General features: G+C 39.2%; 3 protein-coding genes across 3 annotated transcripts in view; 2 read left to right on the top strand and 1 right to left on the bottom strand.

The window, feature by feature from the left end:
* Positions 1–17,134, bottom strand: part of LOC134754259 (transcription factor GATA-6-like) — a 38,884-nt gene extending 21,750 nt beyond the window's left edge. The window contains exons 1-4 of the mRNA XM_063690465.1: positions 16,792–17,134; positions 3,607–4,786; positions 3,339–3,531; positions 2,241–2,419 (exon numbers count right to left, since the gene is read on the bottom strand). Of these exons, the coding sequence (XP_063546535.1) occupies positions 2,241–2,419; positions 3,339–3,531; positions 3,607–4,779 (1,545 nt within the window). The 5' untranslated portion in view covers positions 4,780–4,786; positions 16,792–17,134. The remainder of the gene's footprint in view (positions 1–2,240; positions 2,420–3,338; positions 3,532–3,606; positions 4,787–16,791) is intronic.
* On the top strand, positions 10,240–10,839 carry LOC134753728 (uncharacterized). Its single transcript, XM_063689667.1, has one exon. It carries the CDS (start codon positions 10,240–10,242, stop codon positions 10,837–10,839), a length of 600 nt encoding a protein of 199 aa, XP_063545737.1.
* LOC134753727 (uncharacterized) lies at positions 16,993–25,718 on the top strand. Its single transcript, XM_063689666.1, has 3 exons — positions 16,993–17,050; positions 23,878–24,167; positions 24,573–25,718. The coding sequence occupies exons 1-3, from the start codon at positions 16,993–16,995 to the stop codon at positions 25,716–25,718; spliced, it is 1,494 nt and encodes a 497-aa protein (XP_063545736.1).
* The last annotated feature ends 713 nt before the right edge of the window (positions 25,719–26,431 follow it).

The raw sequence follows: 26,431 nt of genomic DNA, 5'->3' as shown, positions 1-26,431 counted from the left end.
CAATGGAAAAATATCACCAATTTGTCTACGGGCGCAAAATAGTTGTTGAAACAGACCATAAGCCTTTGGTGGCGATAATGAATAAAGACATCAATAAAATTTCAGCCAGACTGCAAAGAATGGTTCTTAAACTTTTAAAATATGAATTTGACATTAAGTACATACGAGGTTCTCAAATGTATGTCGCTGACTATTTGTCTAGGCATTATAATTTAACAAATGGGCAAGTAGAGCCAACACTTAAAGAGTTAGTACATAGTGTGGAAACAGAAAAAGTGTATGGACTACACAAAGACTTACAAATATCATAAAATAAATTAAAAGAATTGCAAAAGGAAACAGATAAAGATGGTAATTTGCAACAAATAAAGAAGTGAATTGGCCATTCTGTACTATATACAGAATGGCCAAAAAATGATAGAAATATTAATGGTGTGGGATTAAAAAAGTTGTACAAATTAAGACATGAGTTGATAGTAACAGATAATATTGTTTACTTTGGAAATATGGTCCTTGTTCTTAAAGCGGTAAGAAAGGAAATGTTAGATATAATACACTCAGGGCATGCAGGTGTTGTAAAGTGTAAAAAGAGAGCTAGGAAAGTACTGTACTGGCCAGGAATGTCAAGAGATATAAAGGAATATGTATTAGCTTGTAGAGTATGTTAAAAAGTAAAGTAGGTATGGATATTGGACACTATGCGGGTGAAGATATCTTGGTGGTTGTAGATTACTTTTCGAAATGGATTGAGGTTGCAAAATTGAAAAACAAATCGACCACTAATATTATAGTTGAGTTAATAAAGATATTTAGTACTCTAGGAATCCCTAGGCAAATAGTCAGTGACAATATGCCATTTGGTAGTTTTGAATTCATACAATTTGCAAAACAACATGTCATAGAATTAGTCAAGTCCAGTCCACATTCTGCGCAATCAAATGGGCTAGCAGAGAAAGCTGTGGGGATTGTTAAAAATTTGATGAAAAAGTGTAATGAAGATGGTTCTTATTTTTATTTAGCAATGTTACATTATAGAACCACTCCAGTAGCAAGTTTGGATTACAGCCCTTCAGTTCAGAGTTGTTAATGAGCAGGTTATTAAGAACAAATTTACCTTGTTGCAAAGAAGTATTAAAACCTAAGTTGTGTGTAAAGGTCAAAGAACAGATGTTAATTAAAAAAGGGAAGATGTAATTGTTCAAGATGTACATAGAAGCAAGTGTTGGTATTCTGGTAAAATAGTGGAAAAAGCCAGTGGACCTAGATCATTTATTATTAAAAATGACAAGGGTAATTTAGTTAGGCGAAATGAAAAACATATTAGACGTACTAGAAATAAGTTTATTGTTACAAATCCTTGTATGCTGGACTCATCAGATGTGAGCCAGGCAGTGCATGAGAGGGGTAGTCAGGAAAGACAAGATGCAACGGTGCCTCGTGCACATGAGCCTCTTCCACTGGTGCCAAATGTACCTGCACCTAACCCAGAGACAGATCTGCCAGTAGTTACAAGGACGGGAAGGTTGGTGAAAAAACCTGCGTACTTGGGTGAATTTGATTTAAGTTAGCTTTTAGTGGCTCCAAAGCTTTTATAATTAGAATAAGGACTTAATTACCATAAGGGGGGATGTGACATATGTGTCATATATGATGTAATCTGTGGCAACGTGACTTGTAACTTAGAAGATGGCAACACGCAATACATTTTCGTGAACTTAATAAAATATCTTTTATTTAACACAAATCTTATGTTTCATATAAAACACTCCTTAATTCTAGAAATTAGGAATATCCCGTAAACTAAACCTGTTTATATGTTTTTACTCTTATTAGGCAGCGGAATCCCTAGTTCAAGTTATTCGTGTTATTCGGTCTAACCTTGTATGTATAGGTATTACTACAATATATGTATATTCAAAAAACCTTGTTCGAAATGACTATTTTTAACAAAAAAATACCTATAGGTAAAATACAGAGGTATAAGTATAGGTAGAGCCCTAATGAACTGTTTATGTCTAAACTAGTCTAAAGTCTAACTAACTAACTAGTTAAAGTAACTAACGGTAACGAACATAACGGTATAGATTTACTTGATTGGGAAAGGTTGAATAATTGAGAAAATTAGGAATATTTAACGTAATAGAATTTATCATCAAGGGTTGAAGTTATTAACGATCGCCTTATGTTTTAAATAATTAATCTTTAGAGAAGGCGAATTTAAAATATTTTCAAATATTTACCAGTGCTTGTTGAGGTTTTGCTTTCTGTCCTTTAAGAGGTGGCCTATTAACACCATTGATGCGCGTGTAGAGGCCGCAGGCGTTGCACAGGTAGTGCCCCGTGCCGTCGCGTCGCCACAGGGGAGTGGTTGCTGCTGCGCAGTTCACGCATTCTTTTACTTCTCCCATCCCAGCCATGCCTATAAATTAGGTACATATATATACTAGTAAATTGAAAAATCTATTAACGGAGTATAATTACTGGGACCTCATCTCTTTTTCTAGGCAGTTCTTCTTTTCGGGTAATACTACTTCTTGTACGTCAGCTACCACTTTTCTCAAAACTAATACTCATACCCGTCCCACACTATACTCGTACTCATACCTATACAATAAGTACTCATGGCCTACCAAACTATACTTGTATTCATACAATACTCATACCCAAGTCCCCATCCCACACCATACCCGCACTCACACCTATACCATATCCATATCCTTACCATACTCATAACCATATCATACTCATACTATACACATTTTTATACTCACATCGTACATCTTAGACCTTTACTTTACCTGCTATTTGTTGGAACTGCAAAAGTTTTACTTTGTAATAGCATATTTTTATATGGGACTACAAACTTACTTATGCAGTTCCTAAATCTTTAAAACGTGACTGATATTGCAATATTTTTGTTTTTTTTATGTCTTGTTAAGCTAAAAATTACTTATGTTTAAAATTTGAAGCTTGTGGGTTCGCTAGAAGTACCTTAGAATTATGATGATCGGTGAGTGAGTGAGTGAGTGTGTCAGTGACAAAAGTAAGGAACTTTGATTTGCAATAATTCTTAAACTACAAGTTCAAATTGAATGTTCTTGGGAATATATGTAAGCCATATCATGCCCTATATGTCACAGAAAATTCAGGGTTCTAGCTTTAGCCAGCACAAAGTTACAGGACGTCGAAAATGGCCTTGATGGCTTCGAGAAAAAGATGGTACGGCCGTGCCACTTTGTTTTGCTCGACTTGGCGGGGGTTTTGCCATGCCCCCAGATTTACAATGGTAAGGTGTGTTCGAAAAGTAAATTAATTTTAACAAATAGTTGTTGACTCACTGGCATCAAAACCATCGTCAATTGGTAGCATATTATGTGCAGGCCACGGCTGCGCCGGCGCCGCGTAGCCTTCCACCAGCAGGCCACCGTCGTATCCGGACACGGGCACGTACTCCACGCCACCTCCCTGACCCAGGTAGTGCTCGCCGGCGACTTTGTATTGTACAGCATTCCCATGTGTATATAATGTTACCTGAAATATATATGTTTAACTGTATCTGTATGTAACAAAAAAAAACATGTGTTTTTGAGGGTGTAAAATAATTACCTGTTGTGAGTTTGGACTAGCTGGGGCTTCATAAACTGTTTGCGATTGCGGTACAACCGATCCGTACACGACATGCGTTCCGCGCGTGGTCAGGGATGATGATGATAGTGTAGGATCGCTCCGGTAGAGGAGTTGGCCGGGCGGGGACTCGTCTCCTCTCGTCCCGGAAGCCGCAGCGCCCGCCGCACCGTAGAGCGTAAGCAGCTCCTTGCCTCCGCCACCGTACGCTCCATACCCTCCGGCTCCACCATACTGAGGGCTCTGTCCCGCATATGCATAACCTCCGTGTACAGAAGTTACTGGCTGCAGACTAGCATATGTCGTAGGTCGTAATTCAGGTTCTCCTCTGGTCTCATATTTAACTTGTTGGTACGCAACACCAATTGCCTGTTGACTGTTCAAAGAAGTCGTTTGAATCATTTCGAGAGATGACGACGCCGACACTTGATCGCTCAGAACTGCTCCATATTGCCTGCCATCACTGGTACCCGGTGCGCCGATGTCATCATTTTGGGCGTATTGTAATTGTTCCGGTTTGTCTTTGTGGCCAAGGAAAGCATCCGGATCGTGATCTTCTGCATTGTTTTCCTGCGCGACTATAACGTGATGCGACGCACCATAACGCAAAGATAGTCCCCTGCCGTATGTGGGGCGCTGTGGAGCACGGGTATATTGTACCTGCATGCGTTTATCTGGGGATGGCAGTGATCTATAAGATTCCGGTTTGAAAGCTAGATATCGAGCTGTTTCTGCTTCGGCTAAACGTAGCCTTTCTTCGTCGTAATGTTGCTGTGCAATATTCCTTGCCTCGCTTTCTTCCAGTTTTGGTGTATATTGATGCATGGAATGCTGTTCATGTTCTACCGGTGGTGGTTCAGGGGGTTCGTCCTTCACGCCATCTTCAGGATTGACATCAACGTCATCGGTGGTGATGTGCCCGGCGGCAGTGATAGTACGTACGGCGCGACGAGATGTTATTACTGACTGCGACTGCGGATGCGGGGACTGCTGTAGGTCGGCAGCCGTATCGGCCGGAGAGCTCGCACTCTTGTTTGTAGATTGATTTTGTTCGATCCTCTCTTCATGTTTTACAAGTTGTAATGCCTCGGCAGTAGCTTGCAATTCCTGTTGATTTTCGCCGTCGCCCGCCGTTGTATTCGTTTCCGACTCCATACTAATACTGTAAGAATAATTTTGGTTATTTTGAGTATCTTACGTTTCTATATCACACAAGGAGGTGCGTGTTTGAATTTGTTTAAAAGCGTTCGGCCGGATATTCCGCCGGCACGGAAATGCAAACAGCACGGGACCCGCGGCGCCGGCGCAGGCGAGGGCCTTTGTTGACATCACCATGTCACTGACTCTTAAGCTAGTAGTTACGGTTTAGGTTTTGAAACGGATGTATATATTTATTAGGTATTATCAAGTATTGCACATTTTACATAGGTATTGAGATTTTCTTTTAGGGTCTGGATGCCAGAAGTCGTATACCATAATCATAATGAAGAACAAAATAGGTAACAAAACTTTCGTGAGACATTGACATATTAAATATATTAATAACGGGTCACTCACGTGTTTTAAGTCGAAAACGCTCGACATGTTTCACTCCGTACCGAGGAGCGTCATCAGGAGCTTCCGTCGACGGTGACGGACCGCGCAGACTGTCTGCTGCTGCTGTGTGGCTGCTGTGATGACGCTCCTCGGTACGGAGTGAAACATGTCGAGCGTTTTCGACTTAAAACACGTGAGTGACCCGTAATTAATATATTTAACAAAATAGGTACTTATAGGTAATAAGTTTTGACGTAGACTTTCGTTTCGTCTCTAGCTTTTATTGTCAAATGAGTGGCTGTACTGTGTGCCAAATTTCAGCTCAATCAGAATTCGGTAGCTGGTTACTTGTTTGCAACTGCTGCTTGGACCTAAACCAATTTTATGTACCTACTAACAAACACCGCAATATGAAGCGATTAGGAATAATGTAAAGCACGATTAGAAATGCTGTGTTGCATCCTGCATCATTTTGTACTACGACAGCTCTTATTCTTATTTTTTTACACAGTAGGTACAGCAGGCAGGCAGGTTGGGCAGCCGTACTAAATTAGTACGGGAGCACCGTTGTGTTTTGTGTGTGATCTCGTGACCTGTGATAAAAGTTATAAAAAATTGGTTATGTGCGCTCTATGATTTTGCCTGTAATTTACGTAAAATAAGCCTACTATTAAACATTTGAACAATTAGCCGTCCCTACACACAAAAATATAGGTATGTAAGGACAATACTATTGTACAATATCTTTACCTGGAAATATGATATTTAGAATTTTTTATCGTATATAAATGACTAATATGAACATTGCAATTAGAGGATGTAGGAGGAAAAACACACGGATGTCTCTCTTCTCCGGGAAATCAGGACGGACGTTAAAATTCGAATGACTCTAATTAAAACTTATCTAATAAATAATATGAGAGTATTTGGTTTGTGGAAGTTTTTGAAGTAGCTCCAATAATAAGTTGTTGTAATAATAATTATTATTTTTAAAGATAATTAGAACATCAAGTGCCAGCTCTTTCGAATTGAGTAGGTATAATTTAAGTCCACCGTTAGTTGTGAAGCGGGATATTTTAATATGACACAAGTAATATTTGGGTGGTCGTGGAATTTCCGCTCCCGGTGGAACCCTCCGCTCCGACGCGGTTCATGGCGAGCGCGATGTTTGCTCGACACACTGATGGCGCGATAACCACACCAGGACTTACATCTTCTGATAACAACTGTTTATTAGGGCTTCATCAAACTAACTAAGTATATGTTGTGTCGTAAGTCGCTTCACAGCTCTTTACTAGTTTAACCAACCTACCTACGCTAGGACGAGGCGTAAATCCACGAAATTAGAATTCCACAAAAGTTATGGCGCGGCGCGCGAAACTTGCGACGGAAGGTATGGCCATCGCGATACCTTTTATCTTAATTTTACCTACATTGAAAATATACATCTGTTAAAAATTTAGCTCCTCGGATCCCTCGTCTATATCACTAGGTGTTTTATACTAAAATTATACTGCTATGGTAGGTACCTATGCATGGTAACGATATACCTACAAATGAAAACTGAAAATAAATGAAAATTAGACATGTTTTCGTGTTTTTAGGGTTCCGTACCTCAAAAGGAAAAAACGGAACCCTTATAGGATCACTCGTGCGTATGTCTGTCTGTCTGTCTGTCTGTCTGTCCGTCTGTCACAGCCTATTTTCTCCGAAACTACTGGACCAATTAAGTTGAAATTTGGTATACATATGTAAGTTTATTACCCAAAGACGGTCATGTAACGTAAACAAATGAATTTTAAACATAGGGGCCACTTTTGGGGGGTAAATGAGAAAATTAAAAAATAAAGTTTTTCAAACTATATCGTGTTATATATCAAATGAAAGAGCTCATTGTGAGAATCTCAAATTTTTTTTTTTATAATTTTAAGATAAACAATTTAGAAGTTATTCAAGAAAATAGGCAAAAAATGACCATTCCCCCCTTTATCTCCGAAACTACTGGGTCTAAAATTTTGAAAAAAATACGGAAAATAGATCTTTACCTATAAATTACAGGAAAACCTATTAGAAAGTGCAGTCAAGCGTGAGTCAGACCTAATTACTTAGTTTTTGATCCGACCCCTACGGGTTTTTTAATGACATTTTACTCACGTTTCACATAAAAAACACATTGTTTAAATTGTGTAATGTAATGAAATACGCAATAAAACAAAAATAATAGACGCAGCAGTAAAGGCATGTCAATTAAAATGGCGGTGGGCTGGGCATATAGCTAGGATTAAGGACGGAAGATGGAGCGAAAAGATATTCCACTGGTACCCTAGAAACAGCCGCCGCCCGCCCGGCCGCCCGAGAAGCCGCTGGAGAGACGACATCCAGGCCGTCGCCGGCGTTACATGGACCCGAGCCGCCACCGACAGAGAATTATGGCACAGTATGGAGGAGGCCTATGTCCATGAATGGGCGGCCGGCCGCCCGAGAAGCCGCTGGAGAGACGACATCCAGGCCGTCGCCGGCGTTACATGGACCCGAGCCGCCACCGACAGAGAATTATGGCACAGTATGGAGGAGGCCTATGTCCATGAATGGACATCCAATAGAATTTAAATTACTATAATCAAAAAAAATGTACATACAACATACAATATAATATAATTTCATAATAGCTAAATAATAAATCAAGTAACTGAATAATGTATACAGTAAAAAAAAACAATATTCTTTGTAATTAACCATGCATGTATTTGTTTTTATTGGAAATAAACGGCTTAATTATTATTATAATTATTATTATTAATGTACGGAACCCTTGGAGCGCGAGTCCGACTCGCACTTGGCCGGGTTTTTTCCAATCAAGCCAACTTTAACCTTTTAAGGGTTTGGTTGGAACGCCAAGTATAAACTTTGTTTAATATGGTATCATATAGGTACAGTACTGACATTAAAATAAATCAGGCATCATTTTGGGCTGGTGTATCTCAAGACCGATCTATACTTAAGGCTTATGTAGATGCACTTTTAGTCCGCTTAAATTTTTCATTAGTGACTTTTGCTTTAACATAAGTCTTTAGTAGGGAAAATTGTCAAAATAAGATCCGATAATTTCATGGTTTTTCAAGTATTAGACAATTTTGTTACTATTAAGATATAAAAAACTAGCCCACCCATTTTTAATGCAAGGCACCACTACTTGTGGGAAGGCGTTCAATAGGATACTAATCTATGGGCTTTCAATTGTATGCTACGCTAGTCAGCAGTTTTTTTTGTAATATTTGGAGTTTTAAAATCAATCGTACTATGTAGTTAAACAAAACTTTTTCCCTTACACGTGGAACATTAAAATAAGATACTTGTTATATGGATCATATAAATTATTAATTATTTCAATAACAGTATTTACCTACATACAGAGGTAATTATTATGGTCACTTTCAACAGTCCAGGTAACAAAAAGGACTTAAATAACGAAAATTTATGAAATTATTGACTAAACTCACCGATAGTGTTTTTATAATACTCAATAAATTAAAGACGGTAAGTTGCTAGCGGTCATGTCGCATAGGAAAGTCAAGGAAGTGGCTGTAAATAAGTAGTATTTTTTCAGCCATTGTGGACCTAAAGTAATATTAAAAGCAACTCTACCGAAGTAAGCTTGACGTTTTTTTTGTTAATGTTGTTCTTAAGTTTTGTGCGAGAGTACAAACAGTTCATCATTCCGTATCCGTCGATATGCTCGACCTATCCCATCATTAAGGTAAGAAGCGGTATTCACGTAAATAATACATCACTTTTCAGGATTCCGTAGTCAACTAGGAACCCTTATAGTTTGGCCATGTCCGTCTGTCTGTCTGTCTGTCCGAGGCTTTGCTCCGTGATCATTAGTGCTAGAAAGCTGCAATTTGGCATGGACATATAAATCAATAAATCCGACAGTCGTATAATAAAATCCAAAACATTTTTTTTTTAGAGTAGTGGTGTAATTTTTTTTTCGCTTCAACTCTACAGTGTAGGTAGGGTATCGTAAGATAGGTCTTTCAAAACGAATAGGGGTCTTCAACAATTTTTTTTAGATAAAGTGAATATTTTTTGAAATAATCCCGCCGAAAAAAAAGTGTAACGAAAAAAATCGTAGATATATAGGTAGAGCTTAAGAAAGACATTAAATGAAAACTATAGCGAACATGATCAGTTTAACCGTTTTTGAGTTATCGTACAAATTCTCCCCTTCATAGAAAAAAGACGTACAGCCTCATTAAACGTTATTTTATTACGACATTAAATTGGTTTTTAAATTTGTTTGGCATTATTTTTTTATTTTTTGACTTTACATATGCTGCCTACAAGAGACAAAATGGAAAGGCTCAAAATCACGGGATTTGGGACTTGGATATCAGCTGATATATCACGGCACCACCAACACGAGAAACGGAGTAGCCGTGGTACTGGATTCGTACCTGAAACAGCGTGTAATTAGGGTAGACAGAAAAAGTGACCGACTTATAGCTGTAAAATTGGCCATGGACAGACAAGCACCCCTGAATGTCATATCAGCGTACGCACCACAAACCGGATGTACAGATACCGAAAAGGATGCGTTCTGGGAAGACTTTGATGACCTGCTCAACTCGATCGGTCCAGGATAAGTAAAGTACATCGGAGGCGACCTCAACGGCCACGTGGGAAACTGCAACCCAGCGTATAGAACTATTCAGGGAGAGTCTGGATATGGCACACTTAATAAAGATGGGGAACAAATTTTTGAATTTTGTATGAGACATAACCTGGCAAAAATTTATACATTTTTCAAGAAAAACACACAACATTTGATTACATACAAAAGTGGAAATAAAAAAATCTCAAATCGATTTTATTTTAGCTGATAGGAACATGCTTAAAACCTTTAAGGACTGCAAAGTGATCCCTGGGGAAGCACTTACGTCGCAACACAGGATTTTAGTTAGCAGTATAAGGCTTCCGAAACCGATAAAATTTCTTCCAAACAGAACCCCAAAAATTAGGTGGCATTTACTTAACACCGAAAAAGGAGGCAACCTACTGGATACACTTCGGAAAAAGATGGTAGAAGATATGGAAGACAAATGCAACACTACAGCGGAGGAGATGTGGTCGCGTTTCGAAGATCTATGTGTAAAAGAAGCCAAAACAACACTTGGAGTATCAAAAGGTACTCTAAGCACCAAAAAAGATCCCACATGGTGGAATGAAGAAGTGAAGGACACTCTGAGGCGTAAAAAAGAGCTCTTCAAACAATGGCAGAGCACAGGACAAGACACCGACCATATTGAATACAAAAACGCTAAGAAGCTGGCCAAACGCATAGTAGCACAAAATAGGGCAGACTCTAGAAATCGCTTCTACGACAGACTTGAGAAAGCCACTAACAATAAGGAAGTATTTAAACTCGCGAAAAATCGACACGGTGCAAGTCTCGACATCAAAATTAACAAATATGTCAAAGACGAAAATGGCATTCTACTGACCGAAAACGGCAAGATCAATCGCCGGTGGTGTCAATATTATCAGCGCCTTCTCAACGAGGAATTTCCAAACAAGCCCTTAAGTGCCATACCAACAACTGCTGGACCCGTCGACAGAATAAGTGTGCAGGAGGTTTTGAATGCCCTTATGAAAGTTAAAAACCACAAAGCAGTATAGGGCCGGATAACATACCGGCGGACGTGTGGAAATACCTTAGACCTGTTGCAGGAGAATGGCTAAACTGTTCAATTTAATCCTTGTTTCGAAGAAGATGCCAGATTCATGGCGCCATAGCATCCTGGTTCCCTTTTATAAAAACAAAGGAGACGTCAGTGACTGCGGCAACTACAGAGGCATCAAACTTACTTCTCACACACTCAAAATTTGGGAACGCGTTCTCAACAACCGTCTAGTCCAGCTTGTTTCCATATCTGAAAACCAATTTGGATTTGTGGCAGGGAAAGCTACAACAGATGCGATCCAGACCATAAGAGTTCTCATGGAAAAACACCGGCGTAATAGGGAAGACTTACACCTTGTGTTCATAGACCTCGAAAAAGCCTTTGACAGGGTACCACGCAAATTAGTGTGGCAGGCTATGAGGTCACAGCTAATACCCGAACACTATATATCCCTAGTACAGGACATGTATGATCGTATCAGCACGCAAGTTAAAAGCTTAGCCGGACTTAGCGCACCGTTCGAAGTGAAGGTAGGAGTGCATCAGGGATCGGCACTTAGCCCATTCCTGTTTAATCTGTCTATGGATTATCTCACTAAAGATATCCAGTCTTCTCTCTCGTGGACAATGCTCTACGCAGACGACATTGTGCTCATCGACAAATGCGCGAACAAACTAAATGCCACCATCCAGCAATGGAATCAAGCGCTTGAGGACAATGGTCTGCGCATCAGTCGATCCAAGACCGAATACCTAAAATGCAGCTTCAGTGACCAGCCAATTCCAAGCACAGACATCGTCATTGAAGGACAGCCAGTGCCTAAGGTTGATCAGTTTAAGTACCTCGGATCCATGCTGACGGCAGATGCCAACATAGACGCAGACGTCACCCACAGAGTAAACGCAGGATGGTTGAGATGGAGGACCCTAACCGGGGTACTCTGTGACAGCCACATGCCAGTACGACCGGCATTAATGTATGGCTCCGAGTGCTGGGCGACCAAGAAGAAACATGAACAGAAGATGCACACCAATGAGATGAAAATGCTGAGGTGGGCAGCGGGAGTGACGAGACTGGACAGAGTCCGAAATGTATAAGTACGAGGATCTTTCAAGGTCGCTCCCATTGCAGAAAAGATGGCTGAAAACCGTATGAGATGGTTCGGGCATGTGATGAGGCGTAACGAAGAGTATGCTGTCAAACTAAATTTAAATGTAAAAGTACTACCTATGAACAACTCTTCTTAGAATGTAAAATTTTAACAGTCCATGAACAAGTCACATTATTATTAGCTTTGGAACAAATGTGTAATGATGAGTTTAAAATACCTATTGTCAACCAAAGGTTAACGAGAAACAGATAAATTGCTGGTACCTAGGTTTACGAATTACGAATTACTTTGGCCAAAGATGTAGAAAATATTTAGTCCCTATGATCTGTAACGAGTTGCCGTCGGATTTAAAGACCACAAGGATGACAAAACAAACATTTAAAAAGAAATTAAGTTACTTTTTATTAAATAAAATAAAGGGTCAAATACATTACAATACATAACCCTTATAATACATTACATTTGTAAACTGTAAGCTCAGATTGGAAAGTTAACCCCTTACTTCATGTCAAAAATAAAATAAGTATTTGGTTAAAAGTAAACTTTAATAGCTAAAAACATAACAACCATATAAGGCTGCGCATGCAGTAAAGGGATACGTAGGTAAGTTTAGGTTTAAGATAAAGTTAAGTTACATATCAACAGCTAACACAAACGCAAAGGAGCCTCGTCTGCCAACAAACCACTGTGTGGTTTGGCAGAAGAAAATATGTATTCAGTTGTAAGTAAGATCTTTGAATACACGTTTATTTTTTTTATTTTTTTTAAAGCCTTGGAGATCCCAGACAAAACAAACGGCAAAGGGAGGCCGCTTACCACGTGGTGGACAACCGTTACCAAAGACATGGAGCGGGCGCAGACTAACATATCGACAACCCAGGACAGAAAAACCTGGCGCCTTCGAACGAGGAGGGCCGACCCCAAATAACGGGACATGGCAAAGAAGAAGAAGAAGACTACCGGTCTGGCCTAGTGGGTAGTGACCTTGCCTGTGAAGCCGATGGTCCTGGGTTCGAATCCCATCCCGGTAAGGGCATTTATTTGTGTGATGAGCACAGATATTTATTTGTTCATGGGTGTTTTCTATGTATTTAAGTATTTATATATCATATATATCGTTGTCTGACTACCCATAACACAAGCCTCCTTGGGCTTACCGTGGGACTTAGTCAATCTGTGTAAGAATGTCTTATAATATTTATTATTTATTTATTTATTTGCTGTACATGTAAATAAAGTAAAATGTATGATAAAAACTGCTAATTTTACTCATCATCATCATCATCATGTCAGCCGATAGACTTCCACTGCTGGACATAGGCCTCCCCCAAGGCTCGCCACTCCGACCGATCCTGTGCCGCTCGCATCCACCGAATTCCCGCGACCTTCACCAGGTCGTCGCTCCACCTCGTTGGAGGCCTACCGGCAGTTCGTCTTCCGGTACGCGGACGCCACTCCAGAACCTTCCGGCCCCACCGGCCATCAGTTCTGCGAGAAATGTGCCCCGCCCACTGCCACTTAAGGTTTGCAATTCTGCGAGATATGTCGGTGACCTTAGTTCTACTGCGGATATCATCATTTCTGATTCTATCACGCAGAGAAACCCCGAGCATATCTCTCTCCATTGCCCTTTGCGTGACCTTGAGCCTTCTTATGAGGCCCATCGTTAGCGCCCACGTCTCAGATCCGTATGTCATCACTGGCAACACACACTGGTCAAAGACTTTTGACTTAAGACACTGCGGCAATTTGGACGAAAAGATACTGTGGAGCTTCCCGAACGCTGCCCAACCGAGTCGGATTCGACGAGTGACCTCTTTCTCGAAGTTAGACCTACCTAACTGGACTGTTTGTCCCAGGTATACATAATCGTCAACAACGTCGAGCGCAGAGCCTCCGATTAATACGGGAGTTGGCACAACATGGACGTTAGACATGATCTTCGTCTTGTCCATGTTCATTTTCAGACCAACTCGTTCAGATACTCTGCTGAGATCAGCGAGCATCGCACTGAGGTCCTCCATGGTCTCAGCCATGACTACGATATCATCGGCAAACCGAAGGTGAGTGATGTACTCGCCATTTACATTGATCCAATGCAGCGGTGAACAGCCTTGGGGAGATTACATCTCCTTGTCTGACTCCCCGCTGCAATGGAATAGGCTTCGAGCTCTGGCCCTGTAGTCGGACGGACATGGTGGCGTTTTCGTATAAACACTTCAGCACTTCGATATACCGGTAGTCAATTTTGGCACCTTTGGAGAGACTGCAGCACAGCCCAAGTCTCGATCGAATCGAAGGCTTTCTCGTAGTCCACAAATGCAAGGCAAAGGGGGAGATTATACTCCTCAGTCTTCTGTATAACCTGCCGCAACGCATGTATGTGGTCTACGGTACTATAGCCTTTACGGAAACCTGCTTGAAACCTACTCATTCAATTGTTATTTAATATTTAATTAAAAACAGTTCCATTGGCTAAAAATGCCGTTGACTATTTGCAGTTTTAGAACGAAAAAGTAAAAAAATAAAAAGTAAGAGGCAATGCCGCTGGTTTTCATACATTAATTAAGAAATAATTTTAAAATTACTGCAGTTTCCTAAAATATGCGTAAATAAATGACTGTTTCTACATCTAGTTTTTATCTTGAACAACACTAAATAGTACATTTCGATGCTAGTGCGGAAAGTATGTCATTACTTCATGAGTACCGAGATATCTTGCCACGAGCCGCAGAGACGAGCACGAGTGGCAAGACTCGGGACAAGTGAAGAATGACATTTCCGCGCGTGTATCGAACGACGTTTTTTAATACAGTTGCGAAAAAATAAGAAAAACAACAAGTAAGGAATTAGAAACTTTTATATTATTAATTATGTGACATCATTGACTTTGACATTATGAAGAGGTGTTTTTTTAGCTGGGTGTTATTATTATTGAACCCACTTCAATGAAAGTTTTTTTTTAAATGCATGTTCTATAAGACAGACGTTTGTAAATATAAAACATTGTACTATTATTACCCAAATATCGTTAATTACGATTATTTGTGTATCGTACATTTATAAAAACAATATCGAATGTTGCCTTTGGAAACTTAAAGCAGAAAGAAAAAACGCCTCTTCTTTGACAGGCGTTCCGTTCCATTCAGACAACTTATTAAGAACGGTTTTTCAATATTCAATATAAAAAGATAGACGTGTTATAATGATGAAGAGATAAGTAATAATATATGAAATATGTATATTTTTCGTATTCTTACATTAACAGTAGGTTTTTATGTTGATTACGACGTTTAAAGGAAACTAATATTTAACTCATTAATAAGTAGTCATGAATTGGAACAAGAATAAATTTAAAAAAAATTGGAAAAGTAAAAGCACTAGTTCGCGATAACCAACTTTCCGCACGCTAAACAGCTACGTAAAGTAGCACCTTTTGAGCAACTGTATTAAAAAGTTTGTATCGTTATTGTACCTAGGCAGTGCTACTGCAGTTTTTACAATAAAATAAATTAATAGTTTAAAAAACACTAGAAAAACACGCTTTTATAAATGCACGTAAAAACCAGCTATACTCCATCCAACGATATTCCATCATGGAATGCCAGTGCCCATCTTCCGGCTTCATCATCAGACCTTGAAACCTAATCGTGGTCAAAGTTCATTACAAGACTTTTCTAACAAATCCAAACACAGCTATGATACGATGTTCCACCATGAAGTTCCGGTTCATATCTTTCGGCTCCATCGTCAGATCAGTACGACAGTACCATAGTATTGTATTGTCATCAAAACTACATACAGCTGACAATTTTCATGACGCTACGATCCTTGGAAGATGGTTAAATTAGTTACCTTAGTTCCATTACATAATTACATACAGGTCGACCTATACATATAATAAAAGCGTGTTAATAATCAAATTTAGGCAGTCAATTTGGCTTGCGTTAGTTTAAAAATACTGGTCCTACTCCATATTAAGTGTGCCCGTCATACATAACATTTTACTATATAGGTGCCTACCTGCTCTGGCTTAGGATACTATGATTTCAAACAATCATTACAAATCCATGGCTCAAAATAAGGTAGACCCACATCAGATTAGCACGAAATCGAATATGATGAGTGATTTACGCCATAACTGTGTCGGACATTTTTGCATGATGTCCAAGTTCCGCCAAGATAAGCAATCTCTTTTCTTCTAATTTGGTAAAATCGTTATTTAGGACGTATGTTCTTTATTCCAAAACCTCCAACCATAGGACAATTCGCAAACGGCAACATCGCTACAGCATGGATACATTCGCTATACGGCAGAAGCATAAGCACGGTGGTTTCGCTACATGTGGGTATAGGTTTGTACTCGAGCATTTACAACGGTAACCTTACGCCAAACCAGATAAACTTCTTTGTAATGATTGTATGTAAATGCGGATTTATAATAGACATTTCGGTCCAAGAAACATTCTATTAAGTCCCCGCCTTATATTATATAATTTAATTATACACACATTGTTAGTTCACACATTTCCAATTTAAAGGACTAAAATCAATTAAGTACCTAATAATGTTTTTTTTTTGTATTATCCACGTTATTTTTATTCAATTAAATGAAGGCGTGTATGAAACTGCTTATTAAGGTCCATATTACTTATCTATCTACTTATAAGATGCCCATTATTGTTTATTGGTTTTCTATAAATTGATAAATGTTTTTGCTCTCATCATAACTTTATACAGTTAAATTAGACCGGCAACGATCGACGGCACATACAGTTATAATAGTTTTTTGTTTTTTCACTTATAAAAATAAAAACTACGGTAGCGTGTACATACCTGAATCTAAGTAACAATGTTTAATTATGTTAATTTATCTTTGGTGCAACTGAATCTAATGTAGCATTTTTATGATACCACTATCACTTCACAAAATCGTCAAATCCGAGAGATAGTCGAGGAGTAGGCGCGGCGCGGGCGATGCTCTGGTCTCAGGCGCTGTGTCAGTTTTCCAGGTGTGCGAAGCTTTCCGAGTTGAGGATGTCGCAGGGGAGAGACGCGCAGGGTGCGGGCGCCGGCGCGCGCCCCGCGGCGGAGTGTGCGTGCGCGTGATTGGCTGAGCGCGCCCGCCTCACGTCGTAACGTTTTTCAGCACGTAGTCAGAAAGGTTAGTTAAACCTTTCGTTATTTTGTGTACTGAAAATGTAAAATGTAATAAATGAAATGATGCTGGATTTACCAATCGTAGGTATCACTAATTGTGACGTTTTCAACCAAAAGGTACCACATCGTCGCTTGTTAATAAGGTTGATTTTTAATTAAAGCTATATGGAAATAGCGCCTTACTGACAAGCGACAATAAGTACCCTTTTGGTTGAAAATGGCACAATTATCTAAGGTAGAGGTAGGAGCCGTCCGAACTCCGTCCGTGCTGCTCACAAACCTACTAACTTTACATGCCATTTTTAACCCCCGACGCAAAAAGAGGGGTGTTATAATATGTTTGATGCCAATGTCTGCCTCTGTCTGTGGCATCATAGCTCTCTAACGGGTGGTCCGATTTCGATGCGGTTTTTACGTGAAAGCGAGTTTCCTTGGCTATATTTGAGAAAAATCGAGAAAAATGAAGAAGGCTATTGGGTGAAAGCGATGGCTTACATACTGGGCTTCTTATTCTTCCTTTTTTCCATTTACTTGGGGTCGGGATATAAAACCGGACGCCTGCCTAAGGGGTCGTCCTAATACAACTATCCCAAGTTCGTGCCAATTTTTCTTCGTGCGAACGGAATACTCAAACATTGAACTCAAATAGGTGTCCTAATTGACATTCGCGCTACTCGCAAGTACGTTCGCGCTACTGGGAAGGTAGTATAATTATACTGAATTGACGATTTCTTTTTTACTTTGTAAACTTTCAACCTCGTCGAGATTAATCTCGATCTCGAAAGTCGTGACAGTTCAGAATTCTCGCGCGAGATCTCTAATCACCAATCTTGGTTCGAGATTGTATTCCCTATATTACTCGAGAACACGCTCCTAGAGCTACAGGGTGTACTGATTATCAGTATTTAAACCCATAAACCTACTTTCTGTTTAAGTCGCAGTCGAGTAAAATGTTGATATTGGGGTATAACGTGTACAAATGTATAGACAAAAGTGGAATTCATATTCCTACAAGTTTCCTATTAAAAGAATATCCCCTGAAAGGGTAGCGCTAAATCTGGATTCAGCTATTATTTTCTACAACAAGATGTATTTTTTCTGCAAAGATATCTAGGACTTTTGTGTAGAATTTAATAAGCTTTAATGTTGCCTTACACCATATTTTCATAGAGAACGTATATTTAGAGTAAAACGCAAATTTCTCCAGGGTGGTACACATTTTCCAAGATGGCTGCGACTCCTCGAGGTCCCCAAATGTCAAATAGTGTGGACATGAAAAAGAGACCTTTAATTAACATACATACCAAAGTTCATATCTAGCCGTATTATGTAGCCGTGCGATTGCCAAGTCATTATAAGTATTAAAAAAATAAAGGTAAGTATCTAATATTGTTACGGTTTTAACACCCCCAGGCACTGACTAAAATAACCGACTTGGTATCACATTACATCTCAAAACTTTTTTGTAGTAGAAGAACTGGGTTGCGAGATTTGCATCTTTTTACATGTAATGTTTTTGATGGGACCTCATCTCTTGCTTGTAGGCAGTCCTTCTTTTCGTGTACTCATACCCATACCATACTCATACTATGTACATACACACACATATCATAATTATACACATCTTCATTCATACTCACATCGTACAACGTAGTGTACCTATACTAATTAACATACTAATTTTAGGAACTGCAAACGTAACTTTGTTATCTCATATGTTTATATAGGATTACAAACTTACTTGTGCAGTTATTAAAACTTTAAAACGTGATTGATATTGCAGTATTTTTAGTTTTTATTGGCTTAATACGCTAAAAACTAATTACGTTTCAAATTTGGAGCTTGTGGGTCTGCTAAAAGTACCTTAGAATTATGATGATCGTGAGTGAGTGTGTCAGTGACAAAACTAAGGAACTTTGACATGCAATAATTCTTAAACTACAAGTTCAAATTGAATGTTCTTGGGAATATATGTAAGCTATATCATGCCCTATATGTCACTGAAAATTCAGGACTCTAGCTTTAGCCAGCACAAAATTACAGGACGTCGAAAATGGCCTGAATGGCTTCGAGAAAAGGATGGTATGGCCGTGCCTCATTGTTTTGCTCGACTTGGCGGGGGCACTGCCGTGCCCCCAGATTCATCCGATTTCATTTCGTTTATGAGCTAACCTTTTATTTAAGTAAATCAAATTATCGTCGCTTTTGGTTAAACCACTGCAAAGTTTATACGAGTACCAACGTGTTAAGCAATTAATTAGCTTAACATGTAGGTACTCGTATTATTAGCTTTGCAGTGGTTTTAACCAAAAGCGACTGTAATTTGATATAAATCATATAAATAGGGAATGCAATCAAATTATCGTTGCTTTTGGTTAAAACCACTACAAAGTTTATACGAGTATCTACGTGTTAAGCAATTAATTAGCTTAACATGTAGGTACTTGTATAATACTACGTCTTTAATATAATACTCGTACTAGCCTTCCTCGTCACCGTTCTAAGTAGATACACATCTAGACTCTACAAGTGGCCCTAGTTAGAAAGAAGATGCTATGTGACCTCACCTCTTACAATACAGGATTTTTAACTCATTGTTCTAAGAATAATAAAGGTAAGTTTTAAAACATCACTATGTTCCCTATTTATTGGAGAATTTTTTGTTAAAGGTAAGACTTAAGCAGGTATCCAATATTAATCATTTTATGATTATGGATCTTAACAATAAAAAATGCTGATAACAAACTTGGTAATGCGCTCAGGCCATTATCTTATCAATTAAAGGCTTACTTGAGACATCGATCATCGTTCTAATTGCGTACCTACTGTCGATATGTGGTTCGTGCTTTGCTATTTATTCCCTTCGAACATTAAATTTCTAGTAGGTAGCATCCGTCATCTCTCAAAATAATGTCTTGAAATTGGTTTTACTTAGTACAATACAAACCCACTTAGTAGCCGTTGTACCAGATGAAATACGGCGTTTCAGGAATCAAAGACATCCGATTTTGCATGTACAACCAGCCTTAAAGTTTCTAGTTTATATTATGGTTCATTATTTTTGTATGTAGGTATTTTCAACCGCCTTAAAAAAAATAGGTTCTCAGTTTGACCCGTATTTTTGTATGTATGTATGTTTGTTCGCCATTATTTCGCGTTTGGCTGAACCGATTTTGATGCGGTTTTCAGAAAAGTGTTTGTTACATTCTGGAGAAGGTATTAGTATAAATAGAGCTGAGCTGATGCTGAACCCTGGCTGTACCTAGTGGAATTCCGGTTTGGTGCAACATAGCCACACCTTATATATGCCGATGACACAAAGATTTATAAAGCTGTATCTTCGGAAGCGGATTGCCTGTTATTGCAACAAGATGTAGATAATTTCGTCCTATATTGCTCTAATAATCATTTGTTTTTAAATACAGAAAAATGTTTTGTTATTAGTTTTAATTGGAAACACAATCCGCTAATTTATAATTTTAAATTATCTGGTAGTAACATTAACATAGCACGAGTATCTTCCATTAAGGACTTAGGTGTCACTATGGACTGGCAACTAAACTATAATGAACATGTTGATAATTTATCTAAGCGTGCGTATAAAAGGTTAGGAATGATTTTCGTGTCGGGCAGCCCTTCAAACGGCCAAATACTTATAAATTATTATTTTATTCTTTAGTTAGGAGTATCCTCGAATTCGGGAGTGTCATTTGGACGCCACAATACCAAGTCCACATTGACCGATTGGAGAGAATTCAAAATATTTTCTTAAAGTCGTTAAGTTATAGAACAGGTACTTATTTTGTAAATTCTACATTGGCGGCCAAACATTTTGGTGTACCTTTGGTTAAAAAGGTTTAACCGTAGGATATACTTAGACGTTATGTTTTTGTTTAAAATTCTGAAAAATATTATTAATTGTTCTAATCTCTTAAGATTAGTAACTTTCAGTTGTCCGCATCACCCCTTACCCCTTACGCCCTCGATCGCTGTTTCATATTAGTTTTTCTGTCAAGAACTATTCGAGGCATACCTTTTTCAGACGAGTTCCTAGTTACTGAGTATAATAAACATCTATCCGAAATAGATTGTTTTCAAAATTCGTTAGCTACTCTAAAAAATATTGTTAAACGTAAGTTGTTTTAGTACCTAAGTACAGACAGCAGTTCTTAATCTAATATTCTTATATAGATTAAGTAATTCATTAGCTAAAATTTTATTTATTTCGGTTAAAATAATCTCTTAAGTCTCTTTTGTTATATTTTTCTTTTGTTGCGGTACATCTTTTGTATTACATTTTTGATATGCTTATATGACTGTTTGACTTCTGAATAAACGAAAAAAAAAAACAAAATAGAGAACCTAACAGTAAACATACTAATATTTTAGCCCAAAATCTAAAAATTTAAAATTAATCACTAAATGGTAAAATAAAATAAATAAATAAAAAAAGATGATAAAAAAAACAACCATAACTAAAAAGTAAAAAAAAAATTTAATAAAAAAAAACAACTATTAAAAAGTAAAAAAAGAATTGAAAGAAAAAACAAAATAAAAACCAAAAACTGAGTAAAAACTGTAATAACTTAATGTCGTTCTTTAAAAAAAAAAGGGAACCGCACAAAAAAAGAACCAACTGTACGAAACGCATATCGGAACTGGTTTACCCAATGTCCCGGTAGATGGCGCTGTTACCTCCGTCAAACTAGCGAACGCTAGTTCAACGTAGTTGCCTAAGGTGTCAACCTGTTTTGTACTTTTTTGAAGATTGTGTGGAGATATTTGGCTAGAATAAACATACGTCAGTTTCTTTAAGAACTCGGTGTTTAATTCTTGCTCCTTTTCGAGAACCTAGAGTACAAATTTGTACATGGTCCTTCGAACCGGATAGCCTTTTTGAAGCCAAATTGGAGTGGCGTTTTTGGGAGACGGTGCGGACTACACTTCGCGTCCCGTGCTTAGCAGTGGTTCGCTGCTTCAAAGGCCGGGAAAGGGTTGCAGCTAACTGAGGTTGCCAACGCCATCTAGCGTTGGATAGCTGGCGGTTTCCTGTTTGGAGCATTGAAAGGCGCAAGTGTCGCCATCTAGCGACGAGTAGCTGGAATCATCCAAAGGAGCAGATACAGGAAACGAGCAAGTAGCGCCATCAGGGATTTGCAGAGTTCAACGAAGTGTGATGTCACGTATCAATGGAGTGAGTGAGAAGTGCAAAATCGTGAGTACTTTTAAATTTATATTACACGCGAGTTTCAACTTTATAAACAACGAACAAATTAGTGAATGTATTGCGGAATTTGAACTTTATTTGCAAGAGCACGTTTACTTTGAAGAATCGGTTTGTGTAAATGGACTTAGAAAATTTCAGCATCGATTTATATGGACTTTCAACTTAGAATAATTGCCTAAGAGATTGTATAGGATATTAACATAGAATAATTTGTAGCTAGTATTAACTTAGATTTTTAAGCGAAATCCTGTTGGAACGGGGAACCTATGCCGGATTTGGCCTAAGTGTGACAAAGTTTCAAACACTTGTAAAATTTTAGGAGTTTGTATTATAACTCATTCTAAGTGCATTCGGTGTTACCACAGATTATCTTTAAATTGCAAGTAGCTATTTTGTTTACATAATGGACGCTTTACTGAACTATCAGGACGACTTATGCAGTCGTATCTGTAAGGCAAGAGTTAATTTTAAAAAATCGCCTATGGAGCGCATAACCAAAAATTATTTGGAGAGTCGATTAGAGGGGTTAGAACAGCTTTGGTCTGAGTTTAGAGCGGGTCACAAGGATTTATTGCGAACATGCGATCATGCCGTTTTAAAGGCTAAGTCGTATATTACGGGTGATACTTATGACAAAACCGAAGAAGAGTATACCAATTATAGATGTGAATTAAAAGATGGTTTAGATAAGTATACTATTGCTTCGGGTAATCAGTCAAGGAGCAATGATGAGGCTAACTCTTCATTTAGATCAAATGTAGTTAAACTTCCAAAGTTATGTATTCCTAGTTTCTCGGGGAAGTATCAGGAGTGGACGACGTTCAGAGATTTATTTGTTTCCATGATACATAACAATGACTCGCTAGACAGTGTTCAGAAGTTGCAGTATTTAAAAAGTTACCTAACCGGGGAAGCTGAGCAGTTGCTTCGCAACATACCCGTTTCAGACACAAATTACGCTAGGTGCTGGAATCAATTAGAGCAACGATACAATAATAAAAAATATTTATCGCATTGTATACTTAAACAATTGTTAAGTCAAAAGAGTGCAACGACTGAGTCCCCAGGTTTTCTTAAGGATCTAATGGATACGTCGACCGATTGTTTAAGTGCACTGTCAAACCTAGGTATTGACGTGTCTACGTGGGATATCATTGTTATTTATCTTCTGTCGTTAAAGTTAGACCCCGAATCGCGCAGGCACTGGGAACTTAACGTGGCGACTAACTCGGCTTCAGACGCCTTACCTACGTTTAGCCAATTTAAAGAGTTTTTAACAAGTCGATACAGAGCACTAGAATTTCTCGAACCGAGAAGCGCCAATAAGACCCCAAGTGCTTACGGGAAGTCGTCCAATAGTAGTAATAGTAGTCACAACAAACCAAATGTACTCCATGTCGCAACCGCAGCTTCACTCGCGTGTGAATTTTGTACCGAGCCTCACAAGCTTTGTTTCTGCAAAAAGTTTGCGGGTGAGGATTATGCCAAAAGACATGACTTTGTCACCAAAAATAACATCTGTTATAATTGTCTAGGTGGTAACCACAATGTAAGATTTTGCCAAAAAGCCACTAGTTGTAGAATTTGTAAGAGAAGGCATCACTCCTTGCTTCACCCTAAGGATGTATCCACTTCAACTGCCAATCCGGAGAGCGTAGTTCAGGCAGCTGAAACTGGGTCTGGGGAAGCCACACATATCGCGACAGAGAACACACAAAATGAGTCCACACCGATAGTCAACTGTTTTGCGACAGGGATAGTGCAAGATGAAGTGTTATTAGCCACAGCCCTCGTAAAGGCTGAGTCCAAAACAGGCGAGTATCAGGTGATTCGTGCATTCATAGATCCAGGCGCACAGTCTTCATTTGTCACTGAAGCTGTGGTACAAGCCTTGGGGTTAAAGAAAGTTCCCATCAAAAGTTCAATTACGGGGTTAGGAGGCGAGCCGACTTCTGCTGTGCCTAAATACGCAGTAGACTTAAAGATTCAATCGCTCGCAGATCCAACATTTAATATTGTAGTTAAGACATACGTATTAAACAAAGTCACCAATTACCTTCCTGGTAAACAAGTGACATTTCCAGAATGGCTGAAACAGAAACAGCTTACGTTAGCTGATCCGACGTATAATACACCCAATAAAATCGATGTACTACTCGGAGGCGAAGTCTACTGCAAGATAATTACAGATGGAGTACTCAAAGGTCCAATGGGGTTTCCTCTATTACAGTGTACCACTCTCGGGTGGATTTTGTCTGGCACAGACGGTTCAACGAGTGTACATGACACTGTGACGGTGCTACATACGCAGGTGAATGAAGATGATCAGTTAAAAAGATTCTGGGAAATAGAAGCAGAACCAAACGTTCACTCGAAACTATTAACCAAAGAAGAACAAAGGTGCGAAGATCTCTTCGCATCTACAACAGTGAGAACACAAGAGGGCAGATATGTCGTAAAATTGCCGTTTCGCGACGATCATACCTGCAAGGGAAATTCAAGGGAGATTGCAGTTAAAAGATTACGTAGTTTGGAGAGGAAATTGGAAAAAGACAAAACTCTCAAGGCTAGATATACGGAAGTAATACAGGAGTATGAGCAACTAGGCCATATGATACTTGTGACAGAACCTGATCATAAAAAGAGAGAAGCAATCTACTTACCTCACCATGCCGTGGCCCGCGAGGATAAAAGCACCACGAAGGTCAGAGTCGTGTTTGACGCTTCCTGTAAATATGATGAGGGGATATCATTGAATGATCAGCTTATGACAGGACCTACCTTGCAGCCAGAACTTCGTCACCTCATTATGCGTTGGAGGCGGTACCCCGTTTGTCTAGTGGCGGATATAGTAAAAATGTACAGGATGGTAAGAGTAGCCAACGAGGACACCGACTTTCAGCGCATAGTGTGGCGCGAAAATGCTGAAGATGAAATCAAGGATTACAAGTTGCTGACCGTCACTTTCGGAACTGCTTCAGCGCCCTACTTGGCAGTAAAGGCACTCAATCAGGTAGCCTGCGACCACAGAGAGCAGTATCCTATAGCTGCACCACGAGTCCATCAAGAGTTCTACATGGACGATTTGATGACCGGATGCCAGACAGAAGAAGAAGGTCTACAACTGTACCGTGAAATGAAAGGCTTATTGAATGAGGGAAGGTTCGTGCTACAGAAATGGGCTAGCAACAAAAAAGAGTTGTCAAAGCAGATCAATAGAAGAGAAGGAGAGAACCTAGGAAACAAAGAAGAAAAAAGCAATCTGGAAATAAAGACAGATAATATAACTAAAATACTCGGACTTACCTGGAACCGGGATGACGATGAATTTCAGTACTCGGTGAAACTGCCGCCGCTATCGCCACCTGAAAAATAATTTCTGATGTTTCACGTTTGTTCGACCCATTGGGATGGTTAGCACCGTGTGTCATTGCAGCAAAAATGTTTATCCAGCGTCTATGGTTGGCAGGGATCGGATGGGATGAGGAACCACCATCTGACATATTACAGGACTGGTTAACTTACCGTGAACAGCTAGCTCACCTTATAGACTTCAGGATTCCAAGATGGCTTCACACGCACGCGGATGATACACTGCATGAATTACACGGTTTTTGCGACGCATCCAACGCCGCTTACGCTGCTGTCGTTTATCTTCGAGTAGTTGACTCAACTGGGAACATACATGTAGCTTTAGTGACAGCCAAAACGAGAGTATCACCGGTCAAACAAGTCAGCATTCCCAGATTAGAGCTTTGTGGGGCTGTACTTGTGACTAAGTTGCTGGCCGAAGTTGCAGAAGTCATGGAAATCCCCAAACCAAACATAAAAGCGAGGACGGATTCCACAGTAGTTCTTGCGTGGCTCAACAAGCACCCAAGCAGCTGGAAAACCTTCGTAGCTAACAGGGTATCTGAGATATTAAACACCATGGATTCTGCGCAATGGTCTCACATCCGCACAAAAGAAAATCCGGCAGATTGTGCTTCACGTGGTATGCAACCAGCAGAGTTAAAAGAACACGACCTGTGGAAGTTTGGCCCTAAACTTTTACACGACAAGACCATTCATTATGCTTAGCCTAAAAAC

Source organism: Cydia strobilella, chromosome Z (genome assembly GCF_947568885.1).
Source record: "Cydia strobilella chromosome Z, ilCydStro3.1, whole genome shotgun sequence".
Classification (NCBI taxonomy): domain Eukaryota; kingdom Metazoa; phylum Arthropoda; class Insecta; order Lepidoptera; family Tortricidae; genus Cydia; species Cydia strobilella.
The sequence above is the reverse complement of the archived record's forward strand: the minus strand, read 5'-3'. Positions and strand labels throughout refer to the sequence as shown.